The sequence below is a fragment of the Vulpes vulpes genome, chromosome 9 (genome assembly GCF_048418805.1).
Source record: "Vulpes vulpes isolate BD-2025 chromosome 9, VulVul3, whole genome shotgun sequence".
NCBI classification, from domain to species: Eukaryota; Metazoa; Chordata; class Mammalia; order Carnivora; family Canidae; genus Vulpes; species Vulpes vulpes.
The window spans coordinates 96,072,338-96,087,949 of record NC_132788.1 but is presented as its reverse complement, the minus strand read 5'-3'; the positions used below and the strand labels follow the sequence as shown (position 1 = coordinate 96,087,949).

Sequence of the window (15,612 nt, the reverse complement as noted above, 5' to 3'; positions counted from 1 at the left end):
TCTGCACATACATATAAACACACACTAAGATTTTAAGATATGCAGGCTAGGAGTCTTTTTTTCTAGCCGACCTTCATCTCTTTCCCAATTAACTCTTTGTTCCATGCTATGCTCAGAATCCACTAGAAAGTTTCTCATACTACATCTGTCCACACGGCCATTTGATGAGGGCCACATGGGTACAAATCAGGGGCCTGCCAGTGGCCTTGCTGGGCATCCCAGTTCATCTAAATCCGACTACCTCTCGTGAGAAACAAGGATCCTGTCAGGTTAGCCAAGCCAGCTTCCTCCCTCCATCACCACAGCCCCCCTTTGGCCTGCTGGGCCTCTGAGGTAATTGGTTTTTTGAACCTCTACATAAGAGCCACCTTGAGTAAATGAACTTGAAACGCCAAAGGGTTTATCTTTTGAAAGTTGCATCGTGCTGTTGGTGATGCTCTTGGAGAACACGGCTCCCACCACATGTCCCTGCTGCTGTCTTTGTGAATAACACACATGCGTGTTATCAGCACATGTCCCCACAAATCATCCTTGGAGTTTGGAATAGTGCTATGCTCATGTGCTTCAAAACAGAATCAGGTGGATTTCAAATCAGGAATAAAGGAGATACCATTTCAAATCAGAAATAAAGTCCTGGGCAGCCCCGGTGGCTCAGCAGTTTGGCGCCGCCTTCAGCCCAGGGTGTGATCCTGGAGACCTGGGATTGAGTCCCATATCAGGCTCCCTGCATGGAGCCTGCTTCTCCCTCTGCCTGTGTCTCTGCCTCTCTCTGTCTCTCATGAATAAATAAATAAAATGTTAAAAAAAAAAAAAAAAGTCCTTTCAGCATAGGAGTCAAACTCAACTTGTCCCCTTCAGAGAAAAAGTTTATATTTCACTCTTCATCCAGTAAAAGTGATGAAAACCAGGCACTATAAACAAATTATAATCCATCTGTACCGTAGACCTACTAGAGAGCTGTTTAAAGCTGAGATAGATCTGTCTGGACTGTTGTGGGAAAATCCTTCCTATAGTAAATGAAATACCACAAAGTAGTATATACATGATGATCTATTTAAATTTTTAAAAAATTACACCAAAGGGGTGCCTGGGTGCCTGGGTCGGTTAAGTGTCTGCCTTTGGCTCAGGTCATGATCTCAGGATCCTGGGATCCAGCTCCACATTGGGCTCCCTGCTCATTGGGGAGCCTGCTTCTCCCTCTGCCTCTGCTCCCCCTGCTTGTGCTCTCTCTCTGTCAAATAAGTAAATAAAATTTTTTTTAAAAAATTTTACAAAACTCAGGATGCCTGGGTGGCTCAGCAGTTGAGTGTCTGCCTCTGGCTCAAGGTGTGATCCCAGAGTTCTGGGATCAAGTCCCACATCGGGCTCCCTGCATGGAACCTACTTCTCCCTCTGCCTATATCTCTGCCTTTCTCTCTCCGGGTCTCTCATGAATAAGTAAAATCTTTTTATAAAATGAAATAAAAATTATGCAAAACTATATATATGTATATGTGTATATATACTCATTTGCATGGAAAAGACATTCAGTAAGTCTCTAGACTTCCAGGTATATTCACCATATACAATTAATAATGTGGCTCTTCAGGCTGGGGGTAGGCCTAAGAGGAGGGTAATGTTTGAATTTGAACAGAAAGGGTATATACGTGATTGGTTTCTATGATTTAAAAAATTTTTTAAAGAATATAAGTAGGCACTGTATACAAGGTTGAGGTGAAAGGAGCCTGCTTGAACAGAGCCCCAACTTCAACTTCTCTGCATCCTCTTGAGACCTTCCTGATGCTAGACTCCGCCTGTAGCTGACTTTTGTATGGTTCTTTACAGTTTATGAGTATGTTCACACAGTCATATTCTCGAATCCTCCCAACAGCCCTCTGACAGATTTTTATTGCCTCTACTTAACAGAGAAGCAAACTGATGCTAAGAACCAGTAAGGGACTTGTCTTGGCTCATGGAATTTGTCGAGAAGGAAAATGGGTTCAAATCTAGGTCTTCCGAATCGGAAGCCTCATGCTCTTGCCACTTCGCCAAGTGGACAGGAGTTAACGCCTGCTGATTGGACTTCACGTTCTTATCACTTCTTTATAAGGAGCGGTTTGTTCCAGTCGGGTTTACAAGTGGCACTGGCCAGCCCCCCTGCTTTTGTGAGGGGCAACTACCTCCATCCAGCTGATAAGGTTTGTATTGCTGTCTTCTGGACACTTCAAATCCCTACCCATCGATTTCTTTTCCTGTTATTTTTCCTCAGAGAGCCTTTTCATAAGCTGCTGGCCCAAGGCCTTATCAAGGGACAGACATTCCGCCTGCCATCTGGGCAATACCTACAGAGAGAAGAAGTAGATCTCACAGGTAAGAGTGGCCCACTTGGTCCCATCCCGGTACTCACAGGCCTGAGAGCCATTGACAAAGCAGGTGTTTGCCCAGGGCCTTGGTTGTGGAAAATCCAGGGTCTCCAAGCCTCCGCCCGCTGCGGGCTGGTGCCCTCTGAAGCCTGGGGTTCGGACAGCTGCCTGCTTCTTGGCCCCAACCCAGCCCCAGCCATGTCGGTTCACTTCCGGCAGGTTTTCGTGTGTATGTAACCCAGAGTCAACCTGGCCATCAGCTCATGTCCTCACTTATCTTTGACAGCTCGTCTCAGGGATAGAGCCCCCAGACCCAAGAGACACTCTTTGAAGCTTGGGGTACTCCCAGCACTTCTCCCTAGTGGTTTAGAGGCGCAGCACTAAACTTACCCTGCAGCACCCCAGAGCAACCCCGTCTAGCACTTCCCTGGCTTTCCCCTGAACTTTTCCTCAGGGGTAGCTCCTCCTACCAGATCTGTGGGGTAGCTCTACCAGATCTATAGTGAAGGTGTTGTGTGCACCCAGTATACCAATGAAATCAGAAGATGGGAATGGGGGTATCTAGAAGCCCCTGCAAGAAACCCCCAGAACTCTGACTTAGAAAACCCAGTGCACTATGGATGAAATCATGTAAACCCAACAAACCCCTAATGGTAGGCAGCCTCCCAAGCCAAATACTAGAGGAAAGATTTAGGTGGAAGCCATCAAGGGAATTACCTAATTAATGCAGTAATATATCAGGGTTTGGAATGGTCCAAGGGAGAAAAAGAAGCTAGAAAGGCAGAAATTGGCAGTGATTCTCCAACAGACCAGCAGGGAAAGGAGCCAAATCCAAAGGGCATCCAGATTGCAATTGTCAATGAAGTGCTCTTTGTGTTAAGGGCAGGACTGTCATGTACAGCTGTGCAGTGTGTATACTGCACAAAGGCACCCAGTCAAGGGGCTGAGCAGGGCCTGAAATCCAGCCACTTGCCAAACTTAACACCTCAAGGCCACGTCTGCCAAGAGAGGGCACCTCTAATTTCTCAACTGCTCTGCCCAGATAGATGCCTTTTTCCTAATTTGCACAACAGTGCTGAAAAGGGTAGCTACAACCCGGAGGAAGTGTGCAGAATAAACGGAGCAGTGATTCCCTGAGCCTCACCACAGCCTGGATAAAGCAACTTCGGTTCCCCTTTGCTCTGATGTCACGGGGCCAGTGTTGTGAACATCTTCTCCCTTCCCATGTAGACTTTCCCCGTGGGAGAGAATACTTGGAACAGCCTGGGCAGGCTTCCATCTCCTTCAGGGGTGCACTTCTGTGAACTATGGAATTAGCTCTTAGGCACACACATCAATCCCTTGGGAGTTTGGTTGTGGCCAGAGTCCAGGACTGTCTGCCTGGAAGGAACAGAAATGCACCCAAAGGCAGGTCGAGCGTGGGATATAGGGCTGTCACCCAAGCCAGCTGCCAGGGCTCAGCCTGGCCTCACAGCACGCCCGTGGTCACCAGCTGCCACACAGATGCCAGTCCTAGGACTTCTTCCCCTGTCCCCTAGCTTCTCATGCCTGTTCCATCTGCCCTCTTCTTCTGCCCTACTCTCCTTCCTTCCCCAGGCTTGGCTTCTGAGGTTACAGGGTGACCTTGGGGAGACACCAGGCCATGGCTCACCCCATCTCCTTAGGACTTTATGGCTCTGGTTCCCAGGAACACTGAAACAAGAGTTTCTGTCTCTTAATTCTGGTTTCTGAGAAGACCTCAGCCTGGCCAGATGTCTTTCCTTGTCCCAGCCAAGGAAGGCCTTCTCCATCAGCACCCTCTGGACCGGTGGCACATGGGTGGGGAGGAGTCACTTCCAAAGAACAGGCTGTGGCACCTTGGCACCACTGGGTGCACCCCATTCCGCACGAGCCCGTGGTCTCCTGGGGCCAGACCACGTGTTGGGAACTGTAGTGACCTCCGGGGGTGCTCCTCTGCCCTGAAGGCCCAGACCGGTCCACCACCGGCTTCCAGAGGAGACCATGAATCCATAAAGAAGACAGTACACCGTGCAAAGCTTTGTTGCCCTGTTCCTACTTTCTCTTTTAGATAAAAGTAATTGACTTTTACAAAGCAGGAAATTGCTTTGTCTTATATTGTGGTCGAGAAAAAGCTGGCCCAGGCCCTTCTGACCGTACCGTGTATTCCCAAAGGGAAGGTTTGTGGTGAGAGGTGGGCCTCACTTATTTCAAAGCGAAAACATTTCCTGTAACATACTGTAGAGAAGGAGAAAGAGGCGTGTTAAGTGAGTCAGTGGGATTCCTCAGCTGGACACTTGGAACAGCTCTTCTGAGATGGGCTTTTCTAGGGCTAGCTCAGAACCACACATAACCCCACATGTTATTTCGGTGTGTAGGCTCTGTTCCTGTTCACTCAGAAACGAAGGAGCAGCTGGAGGTAACGTGGGAGAAGATGAGCAAGTCTAAGCACAATGGGGTGGACCCCGAGGAGGTCGTGGGGCAGTTCGGCATCGACACCATCCGGCTCTACATCCTTTTTGCTGCCCCTCCCGAGAAGGATATCTTGTGGGATGTGAAGAGTAAGTCCCCTTCCTGTCCCCGGGGCCGCCTCCTTTGTGATCTGCCTCGGATGCCGAAGGAGTTTAGGGGAAGGAAATGTCGTGGCTGAAGACAGTAGCAAGGGTCCTAGGAATCGGGTCCCTGAAGCGAGTAGGGTTTGTCCAGCATCCTGTGCCAATCTTAGACAGGGCCCCCAGATGTAATGAGCCTCAGAACCCTGGGGGGAGCTGGTGGCCATCGTGGATTCCCAATCCTCACCCCAGACCTGCTGACACAGCGTCCAGGGGGTCCCAGTGTCCAGTCCCTGCCTTTGGCAAATCTGTGGTATACTGCTGCTGGTCCTACAAAGACCCCGCCTGAGAACATTCTGCAGGAGCCAGACTGGCTTCCATGCAACCCTGAGACCCCTCGGTGGTCCACAGAGGCCAGTCCCCTCTCCATCTACCCTGAAAGGCAGAGGGAGAAGCAGGCTCCCTGCTTGGACCCTGGGATCGTGACCTGAGCCAAAGACAGACGCTCAACCACTGAGCCACCCAGGTGCCCTCTGGGGCCTCCTTCTAATGTTTTCCGTGACCTCTGTCACCCACAGCAGCCTCCAGAGCCCCCTGAGGGGAGATTTGTCTGTACAGAGTTGATTAGATCTGAAAAAGGATGAGGTCCAATCTTAGGTGTCGGGATGTCCGAGAATAAGCGGCCCGATGCTCACTCAGTTTTCCTTCCTGTGGTCCACCCCTAGTGTTGCTATGGGGAGGAGCCATCAGTGCCTGGGATGAGCGCTTACCCAGCATCCCTTTCTAGTGCTAAGTGTGCTCTGGAGCAATTGTCACGGGAGCCAGTCCTGGAACTGGCCGCATTGGAATCAGGGACTTACAGAGTGCAGACGTTCAGGCATAGGTGTCCTTGGGGACACCTTTGTGGCAGCAAGCTTCTTACTCAAGGCAGCTGGTCACCGAGGCACATCCCCCAGGGCTCCTGAGCTTGTGGGGGCCAGGGGTAGTGGGGGGCATCACTCTGAGTAGCCCCGCAGCCCTGAGCTCTGAATACCCAGGGCTCTTGAATATGGCAGAGTAGTGCTGCTCTGAGCTCCCAGACCCTGGAAGCCAGGGTGGACCCTGCAGCCTGCCCTGGATAAGCCCCATTGGGGCACAGTGACGCATGTCTTCAATGCACAAGTCCCTCTCTGGGCTGGCGTACAACCAGGTCAGTCACTCACATGTCTCTCCTTCTCTGTCTCATTTCTTGTCATGAAACTCAGCCGATGCCCTCCCGGGCGTGCTAAGGTGGCAACAGCGTCTGTGGACCTTGGTGACCCGCTTCATTGAGGCCAGGGCATCTGGGATGGTTCCTCGGCCTGAGCTGCTGAGTAACGAGGAGAGAGCCGAGAACAAGAAGCTCTGGGAGTACAAGAATGCAGTCATCTCTGAGGTCAGGAACTTTCTGGGGATGCTGGTTAACTTGGTGACTGAGTGCTCTTGGTGTGGGTGGGCTACCCTTCTTCCTTCCTCTCTGTGGTGGGCCTCTGGTCTTGAAGGGTTGCCGTCAGCGTGTTCAGTATCTCACCAGCGGGGAGCAACAGTCCACATGCTGAGGAAGACTCGCTCTCAGGAAACAGCTTCCTCTAACAGTGGTCCCCACATGTCCATCCCAGACCTCAGGAGGCCGCCCCCTCCATGTGGCTCCGCACTTAATGCACCGGGGCAGAGAACCAAATGCAGGATTATGCTGATGACACATATGTGGGAGATCAACAAACAGAAGTTTAGAAGTGAAACAGGCATGAGGAGACTGTTCTTTGGCCTCCTCATTGTACCGGTGGGGACAGAGATGGGGCCCAGAGACTAGAATCCGAGTTCCTGGATGCTCAGCATAGTGAGGACTTTCCCACCACTTACTTTGTTACACAGAATCTGTGTGAGTTACTATGACATAACTTTTGCCAATAAATTATTTGTTCATATTACCTTCTTAGAGAATGTTTTATTGTCTAAATCATTTTATCTTTTCCTGTCTCTAAAGACTTTATTTTTAAGTGACCTCCACACCCAGCGTGGGGCTTGAAGACCTGACCCTGAGATGAAGGGTCACACACTCCACCTCCTGAGCCAGCCAGGCGCCCCCTCACTCATTATAAAAGATTCTTCATTGATAACAAATCCCTATACATTTCTTATCTAGAAGTCTGACACAATACCATGACATTTGCCTTTTTAAGCACTTTGTAAAAGAAAAAAAAAAAAATGTCCTGTCTTTGAAAGAAGGCATTTAGGAGATCCGGAGCTGTATTTTTAGTGGGTACCAAACACACCAAATACTCCTCAGGCTGAATTTTTAATTTTACCTCTGTTTTTTAGAATTGCCAATCTAAAGTCAGCCAGGGTCACTTTTCTGGACTCGTAACTGATGACCTTGGAGGAACAGGGTTTTCATGAGGCCACGGGTGCAGCATGGTCTCATTCGGTGACACTTCTTCAGGGAAGATCCCTATCCTCCCCACTCTAGGGTAGAGACACAGAGCTCACACAGTTGAATTTCATGATGTGAGTGACGCCTGAATGATTGTTTTCATACCACATATTTCCTGTAAGGATTTGGCACATTTTTCTGTTCTGTCAGATAATAGAATTGGATTATTTCAACAACATCTTTAGATGTGTTGTTTTTCGATATCTTTAGACATGTCGTTTCTCTGTATTCTTGGCCGTGGCCGAAATTGAAAAGCACACAAACAGGAAGTAGCTGACAGGTCATACTCGTATTCTTATGTTGACTCCATATTCGAAAATGCAAAACTTATCCCATATACTAATAACCTTGGTTGTGAATGAAAGTCACGTAGCCACAGAGAAGGGATATCCTGTACCCCACCTCCTGCTGACTGTTGTATAGATGTTTGCTTGTCAGTGGGTCTTGCCTCCTATCCAGGTAGTTAGCAGCATTTGGGATAGTACTGTGAGAACCAGCACTGTCCCAGATGTGGGGCGGCTGGAAGTGTTGAATAGTGGAAACACTGTAGATCCTGATTTTAAAAATCTTTGCCAATGAAATGTTACCATGATTATTCAAGATGGTGAATACATTTATAAACATCTTTGATTGCATTCATTTAATTCCCCCCCCCCCTTTTTGGATAATTCGTTTGCTTTGTTGTTGTGTTGTGTTGAATTGGTTGTTTATGAAAACCTTAAAGGAATTTTGAAGACAGTGAATAATTTGACTTTTATAAATAGGTGACCGGCCATTTCACAGAGGACTTCTCACTGAATTCTGCAATTGCTCAGCTGATGGGACTCAGCAGTAACCTCTTGGTAAGTGGTCCTCCTGCCCTCATTTGCTGGTCGCAGAGGAGGGCAGGTGGCTGCCAACCACATTGTTAGGTGGCCTGCAGGGGGTCCTGGGTCGTGGACAGAGGGTAGCACCATGGTGTCACCTCCTTGGTGTGGCTCTGTTATCTTAAAGAAGCATTTTTTCCATAGTCACAACCTAGTTTTATAGCTAGAAGATTCTTTTTTTTTTTTTAAGATTTTATGTATTCTTGAGAGACACAGAGAGAGGCAAGGACACAGACAGAAGGAGACACAGGCTCCCCAGGGGAAGCCCGATGCAAGACTCGATCCCAGGACCCTGGGCTCATGACCTGAGCCAAAAGCGGATGCTCAACCACTGAGCTGCCCAGGTGTTCCTAGCTGGAAGGTTCTTAAAAGCTGGTCCAAACCCTGCTCCCTCTCTCCCCTCCCCCATTCCCATATCTTGCAGATGAGGACAGTGACACCCAGCAAGGTTAGATGACATGTCTGGATGATTAGTGACAAACCAGTACCAGACTCAAGCCCCCTTCTCTTCCAGCTCTGCTCTTTTCTTCGTGCTTCCACTGGCTGCTTTCCCGATTGATCTGATACTCCCTCGGCATCATTAATATTTTACGCTCATTTAACCTGGACAGATCAGATTTGTGCTCACTAAAAACAAAAGTCAGCGTTTTTAGCATAGACTCATCTTGCTACATATGACTAGAATGTTTCTTGCCAGGGGAAGCATTTGTCAACAAATGGAGCTTAGACCAGTGGTTAGCTGTTTGGACAACACACAACAAAAAGCACATTAAAACTATTAACAAATGCCTTTCTTTTTTTTTTAATTTTATTTATTAGAGAGAATGAGAACACAAGCAGAGAGAGGGGCAGAAGGAGAGGGAAAAGCACACTGCCCACTGAGCAGGAAGCCCAACATGGGGCTCCATCCCAGGACTATGGGATCATGACCTGAGCCAAAGGCAGAGGCTTAACCAACTGAGCCACCCAGGCGCCCCAACAAATGGCTTTTATAATGAAGCTCTCCCCAGACTTTAAGAAAGTGGAAGAAATTTACAGGCTTGACTACGTGAAACTTAATATTTTTAGTATATTAAAACATGACATATTAAAAAGCAGGTAAAAACTGGGGAAAATAGTTTATAACAAATATGTCAGAGTTGAGCCTTAATATCCTTAACATATTAAGAGCTCTTTACATATGAATATGAAAATACCTAACCTAAAAATAGTGAGAGGATGTGAGAAGACAATAACCCACAGAAAATGGAATAGAAATAATCTGTAAACTTGGCAGAAAAAATATATCTGCCTTGCTAGTTATCATGATGAACGCAAATTAAAAATACAATGCTATTTTTTTTAACCTATCAAATTTGTAGAGACTTTCTAACATAAAGTCTGTCCTATGACAAAGGCAGTGAGAGAGTATCGCACAGCAGCAGTGGCCGTGGTTGATGTAACCTTGCCAAGAGGAACTTCAGCTTTGAGGTTGGTAGCCCTACTACAATTATTTAGGTCCTTTGGCTCAGGATACCCATTGGCAAGTGACTCATAATCACAGACATGTAATACCCCAACTGTCCCCAGATGGGGAAGTCGTAAAATGACTTGTCATATCAATAAGAAGGAAATGTGCCACTACCACTCACATCATACCTTCCAGGAATCCTTACTCTCAGAAACTGTTCACGATATAACATCAAGTAAAGACACACAATACAGAAGTGCCTGCATGACAAAAATTCCAGTCGAGCAAAAGGGTATGTGGACAGTTGTGTATACTCACATATTTTTGCCTTTTTGCAGACCAGGATAAAAATACATCTGGTTTTTTTCCTAGGTGATACAGTTATGTGTAATTGTATATTTCCCAAATTTTCTTTATTGAGTGTGTGTTATTTTTTTTAATCAGGAAAAAAATGGCTAATATTATAGAAAAATGAAATTTATTCTCCCCAACAGCTACTTCTGGCAAATTCTCTCTGTACTGTCTTCCGTGGAATTATATTTAAATCTCTTAGGCAGTTTTGCAAAGATCATATATGCGTGCTTTTTTAAAAAAAATGTTTAATATATTTGGACTCCCTTTACCTAGCAAAATACATTATGTGGGCTACCTACTTTTTTTTTTTTTTTAAGATTTGTTTATTTATTTATTCATAGAGACACACAGAGAGAGAGAGAGGCAGAGACACAGGCAGAGGGAGAAGCAGGCACCACACAGGGAGCCCGACGTGGGACTCGATCTAGGGTCTCCAGGATCATGCCCCAGGCTGCAGGCGACGCTAAACCGCTGCGCCACTGGGGCTGCCCCCGCTACCTACTTTTAATTTTAACAAACACGTCAAGGGAGTCTACTTCTGCCTATGTCTCTGCCTCTCTCTGTGTGTTTCTCATGAATAAATAAAAATAAATAAGGTCTAAAAAAAAAAAATCCTAAAATTAGACCAAAACTGTTTTTGCCACAGGGTGACAAAACATAGACTGAGTTAACAAACATAGACTGAGCTGCCACCATCACTTTAGGCTGGTTTTTACCATGACTTCCCCAGGGTGCCTTGAGAACTGCCAGCCTCTGGGAAACTCAGGACAGTTGTTTTCCTCCAGCCACCTTAGCCTGGCCTGCCTCCCTCTGGGCTGTCCTTGGTCTACACTCGCCAGCTTACATCCTGCTTTGTTGACCACCCTCCCTCCCCACCTGCACCCGGTGGAATCCTCACCCTCGACTCATTTGTCGCTTTTCCCCTCGATCCTCTGTAAACTCCTTGAGGGCAGAGACTTCCCCAAAGTCTAGCATAGAATAGGTGCCCCATAAATTAAATGGGTGTGGCTGCGTTATCTGACCAGCTGTATTGCAGGAGGAAACCAGGTCTTTACTGTAACCGGCAAAGCTGTTTAATAGAAGGAGGACCCCGAGGTCCCTGAGCGGGCAGGAGGGTCCCTGCACTGGACGTTCCACATTGCAGAGCCTGTGGACAAGTCTGTTTGTGTGTCTCACTGGCCCTGCAATGCACGGGAAACCTCACAGAGCGGTTATTAGTTTAAGTCTGGTGTAAGACAAAGCTGGATTCTCATGGGGGCTGCATCACTTGACTAACCACGTACCTGGGAGCAGGTTACTCTCCTTTTGTGGTCTGTAGCTGCTTCATCCGTCAAGTGGGGTAAGAACACCTCCCTGTAAGGGTAGTTGTGGGAACCAAATGAGCCTCAGACTGAGGGCCTAGTATGTGCTCAGTTAAGAGTCGTGTATGTGGTGTTGCTGCTGCTACATTCCTTTGAATACTCTGATTGAAAGGGGCAAGTTCTTTGTCCAGAGCAAACACAGATGGTAAGGAGGGTTTCGGCCTACCCGCTTGTGTCTCTGCACTTCAGATACATGAATGGCCTTTCTTAGGCAGGCTTATTTTGTTCATCTCAATTTTTTTAAAGATTTTATTGATTTATTTGAGAGGGACAGCACACATGAACAGAGTGGAGGGACAGAGAGAGAGGGAGAAGCGGGCTCCCCACTGAGCAGGGAGCCCGACACAGGGCTCAACCCTAGGACCCTGAGATCATGACCTGAGCTGAAGCTTGACGTTTAACCAACTGAGCCACCCAGGCGCTCCGATCATCTCAGTATACTTACACCATTCTTTTCTCTTCCTCAGCAAGCTTCTCAGAGAGTGGTTCTCCACAGCCCTGAGTTTGAGGACGCGCTGTGTGCCCTGGTGGTGATGGCTGCCCCAATGGCCCCTCACATCACCTCGGAGCTCTGGGCAGGTAGGTGGGGGTGTCCTCATCTGAGCAGGATGTGCTCAAGCCTCTCGTGGAACACAACTTGGGGCTCAAGTGTCCTCAGGCGTGGGGTCCAGTGTTTGGCATCTCTACCCGGGACCTCTGTCTTACGGTCACAATGGTGGGGCTTTTGCATGGTCACCCCTGCCGAAGGGGAAAGCACTTCTCCACTTCAGCACACGTGTCCAGACTGGGCATTCTTTCTCCTAACTCAGCCTCCTGCTCTCCATATACCGCGACCTCAGGTTATCTTTTTAAGGTGGAAACTCAGGTTTAATCCCACTTGACAGATGGAGAAAAGGGCTCCTGGAGCACACTGCAGATCTAAAACTCACATGAACTGGAATTTGGTCGCTCCAGCAGACCGTCATTCCTAAACTGGGCACTGAAGCAAGTCCCACTGCCTGAGGCTTTTGTGAGCGAAATATGGAAGCTTCTACCTCACCTGCCCCCTTAGAGGTCCCAGTTCTGGAGCCAGGAGAGTGCTTGGAGAGTGGGCTTTTGATTGACTGGTTGGTTGGTTGATTGATTGATTTGACAGAGAGAGAAAGTGAGAGAGCATGAGTGGGGGGGAAGGGCAGAGTGAGAGGGAGAAGCAGGCTTCCCGCTGAGCAGGGAGCCGGACCGGGGCTCAATCCCAGGACCCTGAGATCATGACCTGAGCCGAGGGCAGATGCCTAACCTGCTGAGCCACCCAGGCGCCCCGTGACTGGAGAGTTTTAAACCAGCTCTTAGGCAATTCTGATCCACAGGCAGGCAGGGGATTGTGTCTCTCTACTGTTAAGACCTGACTTTCAGAGGAAAGCCCAAGGCAGGACTTCATGTACTTTTTCTGTCTTAGGGTAGCCTCTTGAGAGCATTTTTCAGGGCCAATTGGTCATTCTAAAAGGCTATCACTAGGAATACTTGTATCCTCTCCTTTTAAGGAATATTGAAATGTTCTTTACCCTGAACTGCCTTCAGTAGTTCATTCTTTTCCTTTTTGTCATCTCTATTTTTTGTGAATTTTAATATGGAACTACTTTTTCAGATGGTGTGAGGTTTAAAGTGTCTTCCCATTTCCTATCTTTGGACACCTAGACTATTTCAAACTATATATTATTGTTCTAAAAGTTGAATAGCAGGGTACCTGGGTGGCTCAGTGGTCGAGTGTCTGTCTTCGGCTCAGGGCATGATCCCAGGGTCGTGGGATCGAGTCCTACATCGGGCTCCCCCAAGGAGCCTGCTTCTCCCTCTGCCTATGTCTCTATCTTTCTCTCTCTGTGTGTGTGTGTGTTCTCATGAATAAATAAATAAAATCCTTAAAAAAAAAAAGGTAGGAGTTGAATAGCTAATTTTTTGTTCACATGCACAATCCTGAGAACACATGCCTAAATGTAATGCTTGTTCAGAGATGCAAAATAGTAAGGCTTTTGATGCATATCCTCAAATCAGCTTCCAAAAAATTCTCTGGATCATGAGTGAATATCAACAAACAAGAGCATCTATCACGATTCCAGGTGTTCTGCAAGGCCTTTGCAATCACTTAGTGATAAACTCACCCCGCATGCTGGAATAACCTAACCTGGGCACACTCCTTCCCTTTGAAATCCTGAGGGATATGCTCATGCTTTTGCTGCCATGAAGATGAACATCAGAGCCACACATCTTATGGGACCAGAGCAGGTGAATAAATCTTAGAGGAGAACAGTTCCTTGGGCCTGGGCCTCAGTGTCAGAGGCCTAGCGTGGCCTGTCAGGACCGACTCAAGACAATCAGAATGTGGAACAATAGTTTGGGCCATCTGTGGTTTTACGTGGAGCTCCAATTGGTTTCCTAAGAGTTTGCAAAAAAAAAAAAAAAATTCATCTGTGAGTATTTCCAGTTTAAAAATAAGATATAAACATTTTAGATTTTGTGTGTGTGTGTGTGTGTGTCTGTGTCTGTGTGTGTGTGTGTGTTTTACTTGCAAATGTATTTAATCACTGCATTAATTGCCCACAGGCATGACTTTGGTAACTGTTCCGGTGACATATCTAGTATTGGCTCCCATAATCCACCACGGACGGTTCTGTGCATAGATATGAGTTTCCACTTCAGATGATGCCCTTGAAGTGGAAAAGATAGGAATGTTTTTAAGGCTCTTGATCTATGTTGCCAGACTATTTTCCTGAAAGTATCCCCGTTTCCACTCGAGGATCTGTTTTTGAAGTATATGTTCTGTTTCACTAATTTAATTACTGGTTTTTTCAACATAGGTTAACATCTGTGGGCTAGCCTCCCTTCTTTTTTTTTTTTTTTTTTTTTTTTGTCATTATTTGAGTTCTTCTCACCTGTTTATTCTTCTCGTAGAACTCTGGTATAATTTTGTGCTTAAAATCCTTGAGATTTTGAAATGTGGTTAAACCTAGAATTAATTCGGGAAGGCTTTACATCTTTACCCCTTCCAGACTTCCATGTGGTCTGGTCTGTCTCTCCTTTTTTTTTTTTTTTTTTTTTTTCTTTTTAAGATTTTATTTTGGGGACGCCTAGGTGGCACAGTTGGTCAAGTGTCCGACTCTTGGTTTGAGTTTAGGCTGTGATCTCAGGGTCATAGATCAAGCCCCATACCAGGCTCCTCAGTCAGTGCCGAGTCTGCTTGAGAGTCTCTCTCCCTCTCCCTCTGCCCCTGCTGGTCATGCCCCTCCCCCCCCTCTAAAATAAATCTTTTTTTTTTTTTTTAATTTTATTTTTAAGTAATGTCTAGGGCAGCCCGGGTGGCTCAGCAGTTTAGTGCTTCTTCAGCCAAGGGCATGATCCTGGAGTCCTGGGATCGAGTCCCAAGTCAGGCTCCCAGCATGGAGCCTGCTTTTCTCCCTCTGCCTGTGTCTCTGCCTCTCTCTCTCTCTGTGTCTCTCATGAATAAATAAATAAAATCTTAAAAAAAAAAAAAAAGTACTGTGCACCCAATGTGGGGCTCAGACTCACAACCCCAAGATCAGAAGTCATATGCTCCCCCCAACTCAGCCAGGCACCCCACCTCTCTCTTTATTCAAGATTTCCCTTACGCTGAGTCAAGTTTTATAGTTTTCTTCATGTGAGTCCTAACATTTCTTAAGACTATTCCCAAGTATTTTTTGTTATGTTTTATTTTTATTTTTTTCAAAGATATTATTTATTTATTTATTCATGAAAGACACAGAGAGAGAGAGAGAGAGACAGGCAGAGGGAGAAGCAGGCTCCATGCAGGGAGCCAGACGCGGGACTTGATCCCTGGTCTCCAGGATCACACCCTGGGCTGAAGGTGGTACTAAACCACTGAGCCACCTGGGCTGCCTGTTATGTTTTATTTTTGCCCTTGTAACTGGAATCTTTTTTCTTTATACATTTTGAACGGTGATGGCTGGCATGTAATTTTTAAAATTTTTTGCATACTTATTCTCTTATCCCAATTCCCTCTCTCTCATACTTTGTATAAGGGGTAAGATCCTCTTAGATTTGGTAGCATTCTGTGATCAGCACATAAAGGATAAGTGTTCTCTTTCTAACAGTTATGGTTTGGAGTCTGTGTACGTACTGTATTTTACTGCTCAGAAAACCCTACAGGATATTGGAGATCCTGGTCCACATCGTCTTGTCTCACTTCCGGATTGAAGGGGAACTAACATTTCCCTGTTGGGTTGGAT

The 15,612-nt window shown here is 46.8% G+C and overlaps 1 protein-coding gene across 3 annotated transcripts in view; it reads left to right on the top strand.

Moving 5' to 3' along the window:
- LARS2 (leucyl-tRNA synthetase 2, mitochondrial) overlaps positions 1-15,612 on the top strand; it is a 152,789-nt gene that overhangs the window by 122,556 nt on the left and 14,621 nt on the right. For all 3 annotated transcript variants that reach the window (XM_025989262.2, XM_072721091.1, XM_072721092.1), the window contains exons 15-19: positions 2,249-2,349; positions 4,718-4,900; positions 6,136-6,305; positions 8,108-8,185; positions 11,842-11,953. In XM_025989262.2, the coding sequence (XP_025845047.2) occupies positions 2,249-2,349; positions 4,718-4,900; positions 6,136-6,305; positions 8,108-8,185; positions 11,842-11,953 (644 nt within the window). The remainder of the gene's footprint in view (positions 1-2,248; positions 2,350-4,717; positions 4,901-6,135; positions 6,306-8,107; positions 8,186-11,841; positions 11,954-15,612) is intronic.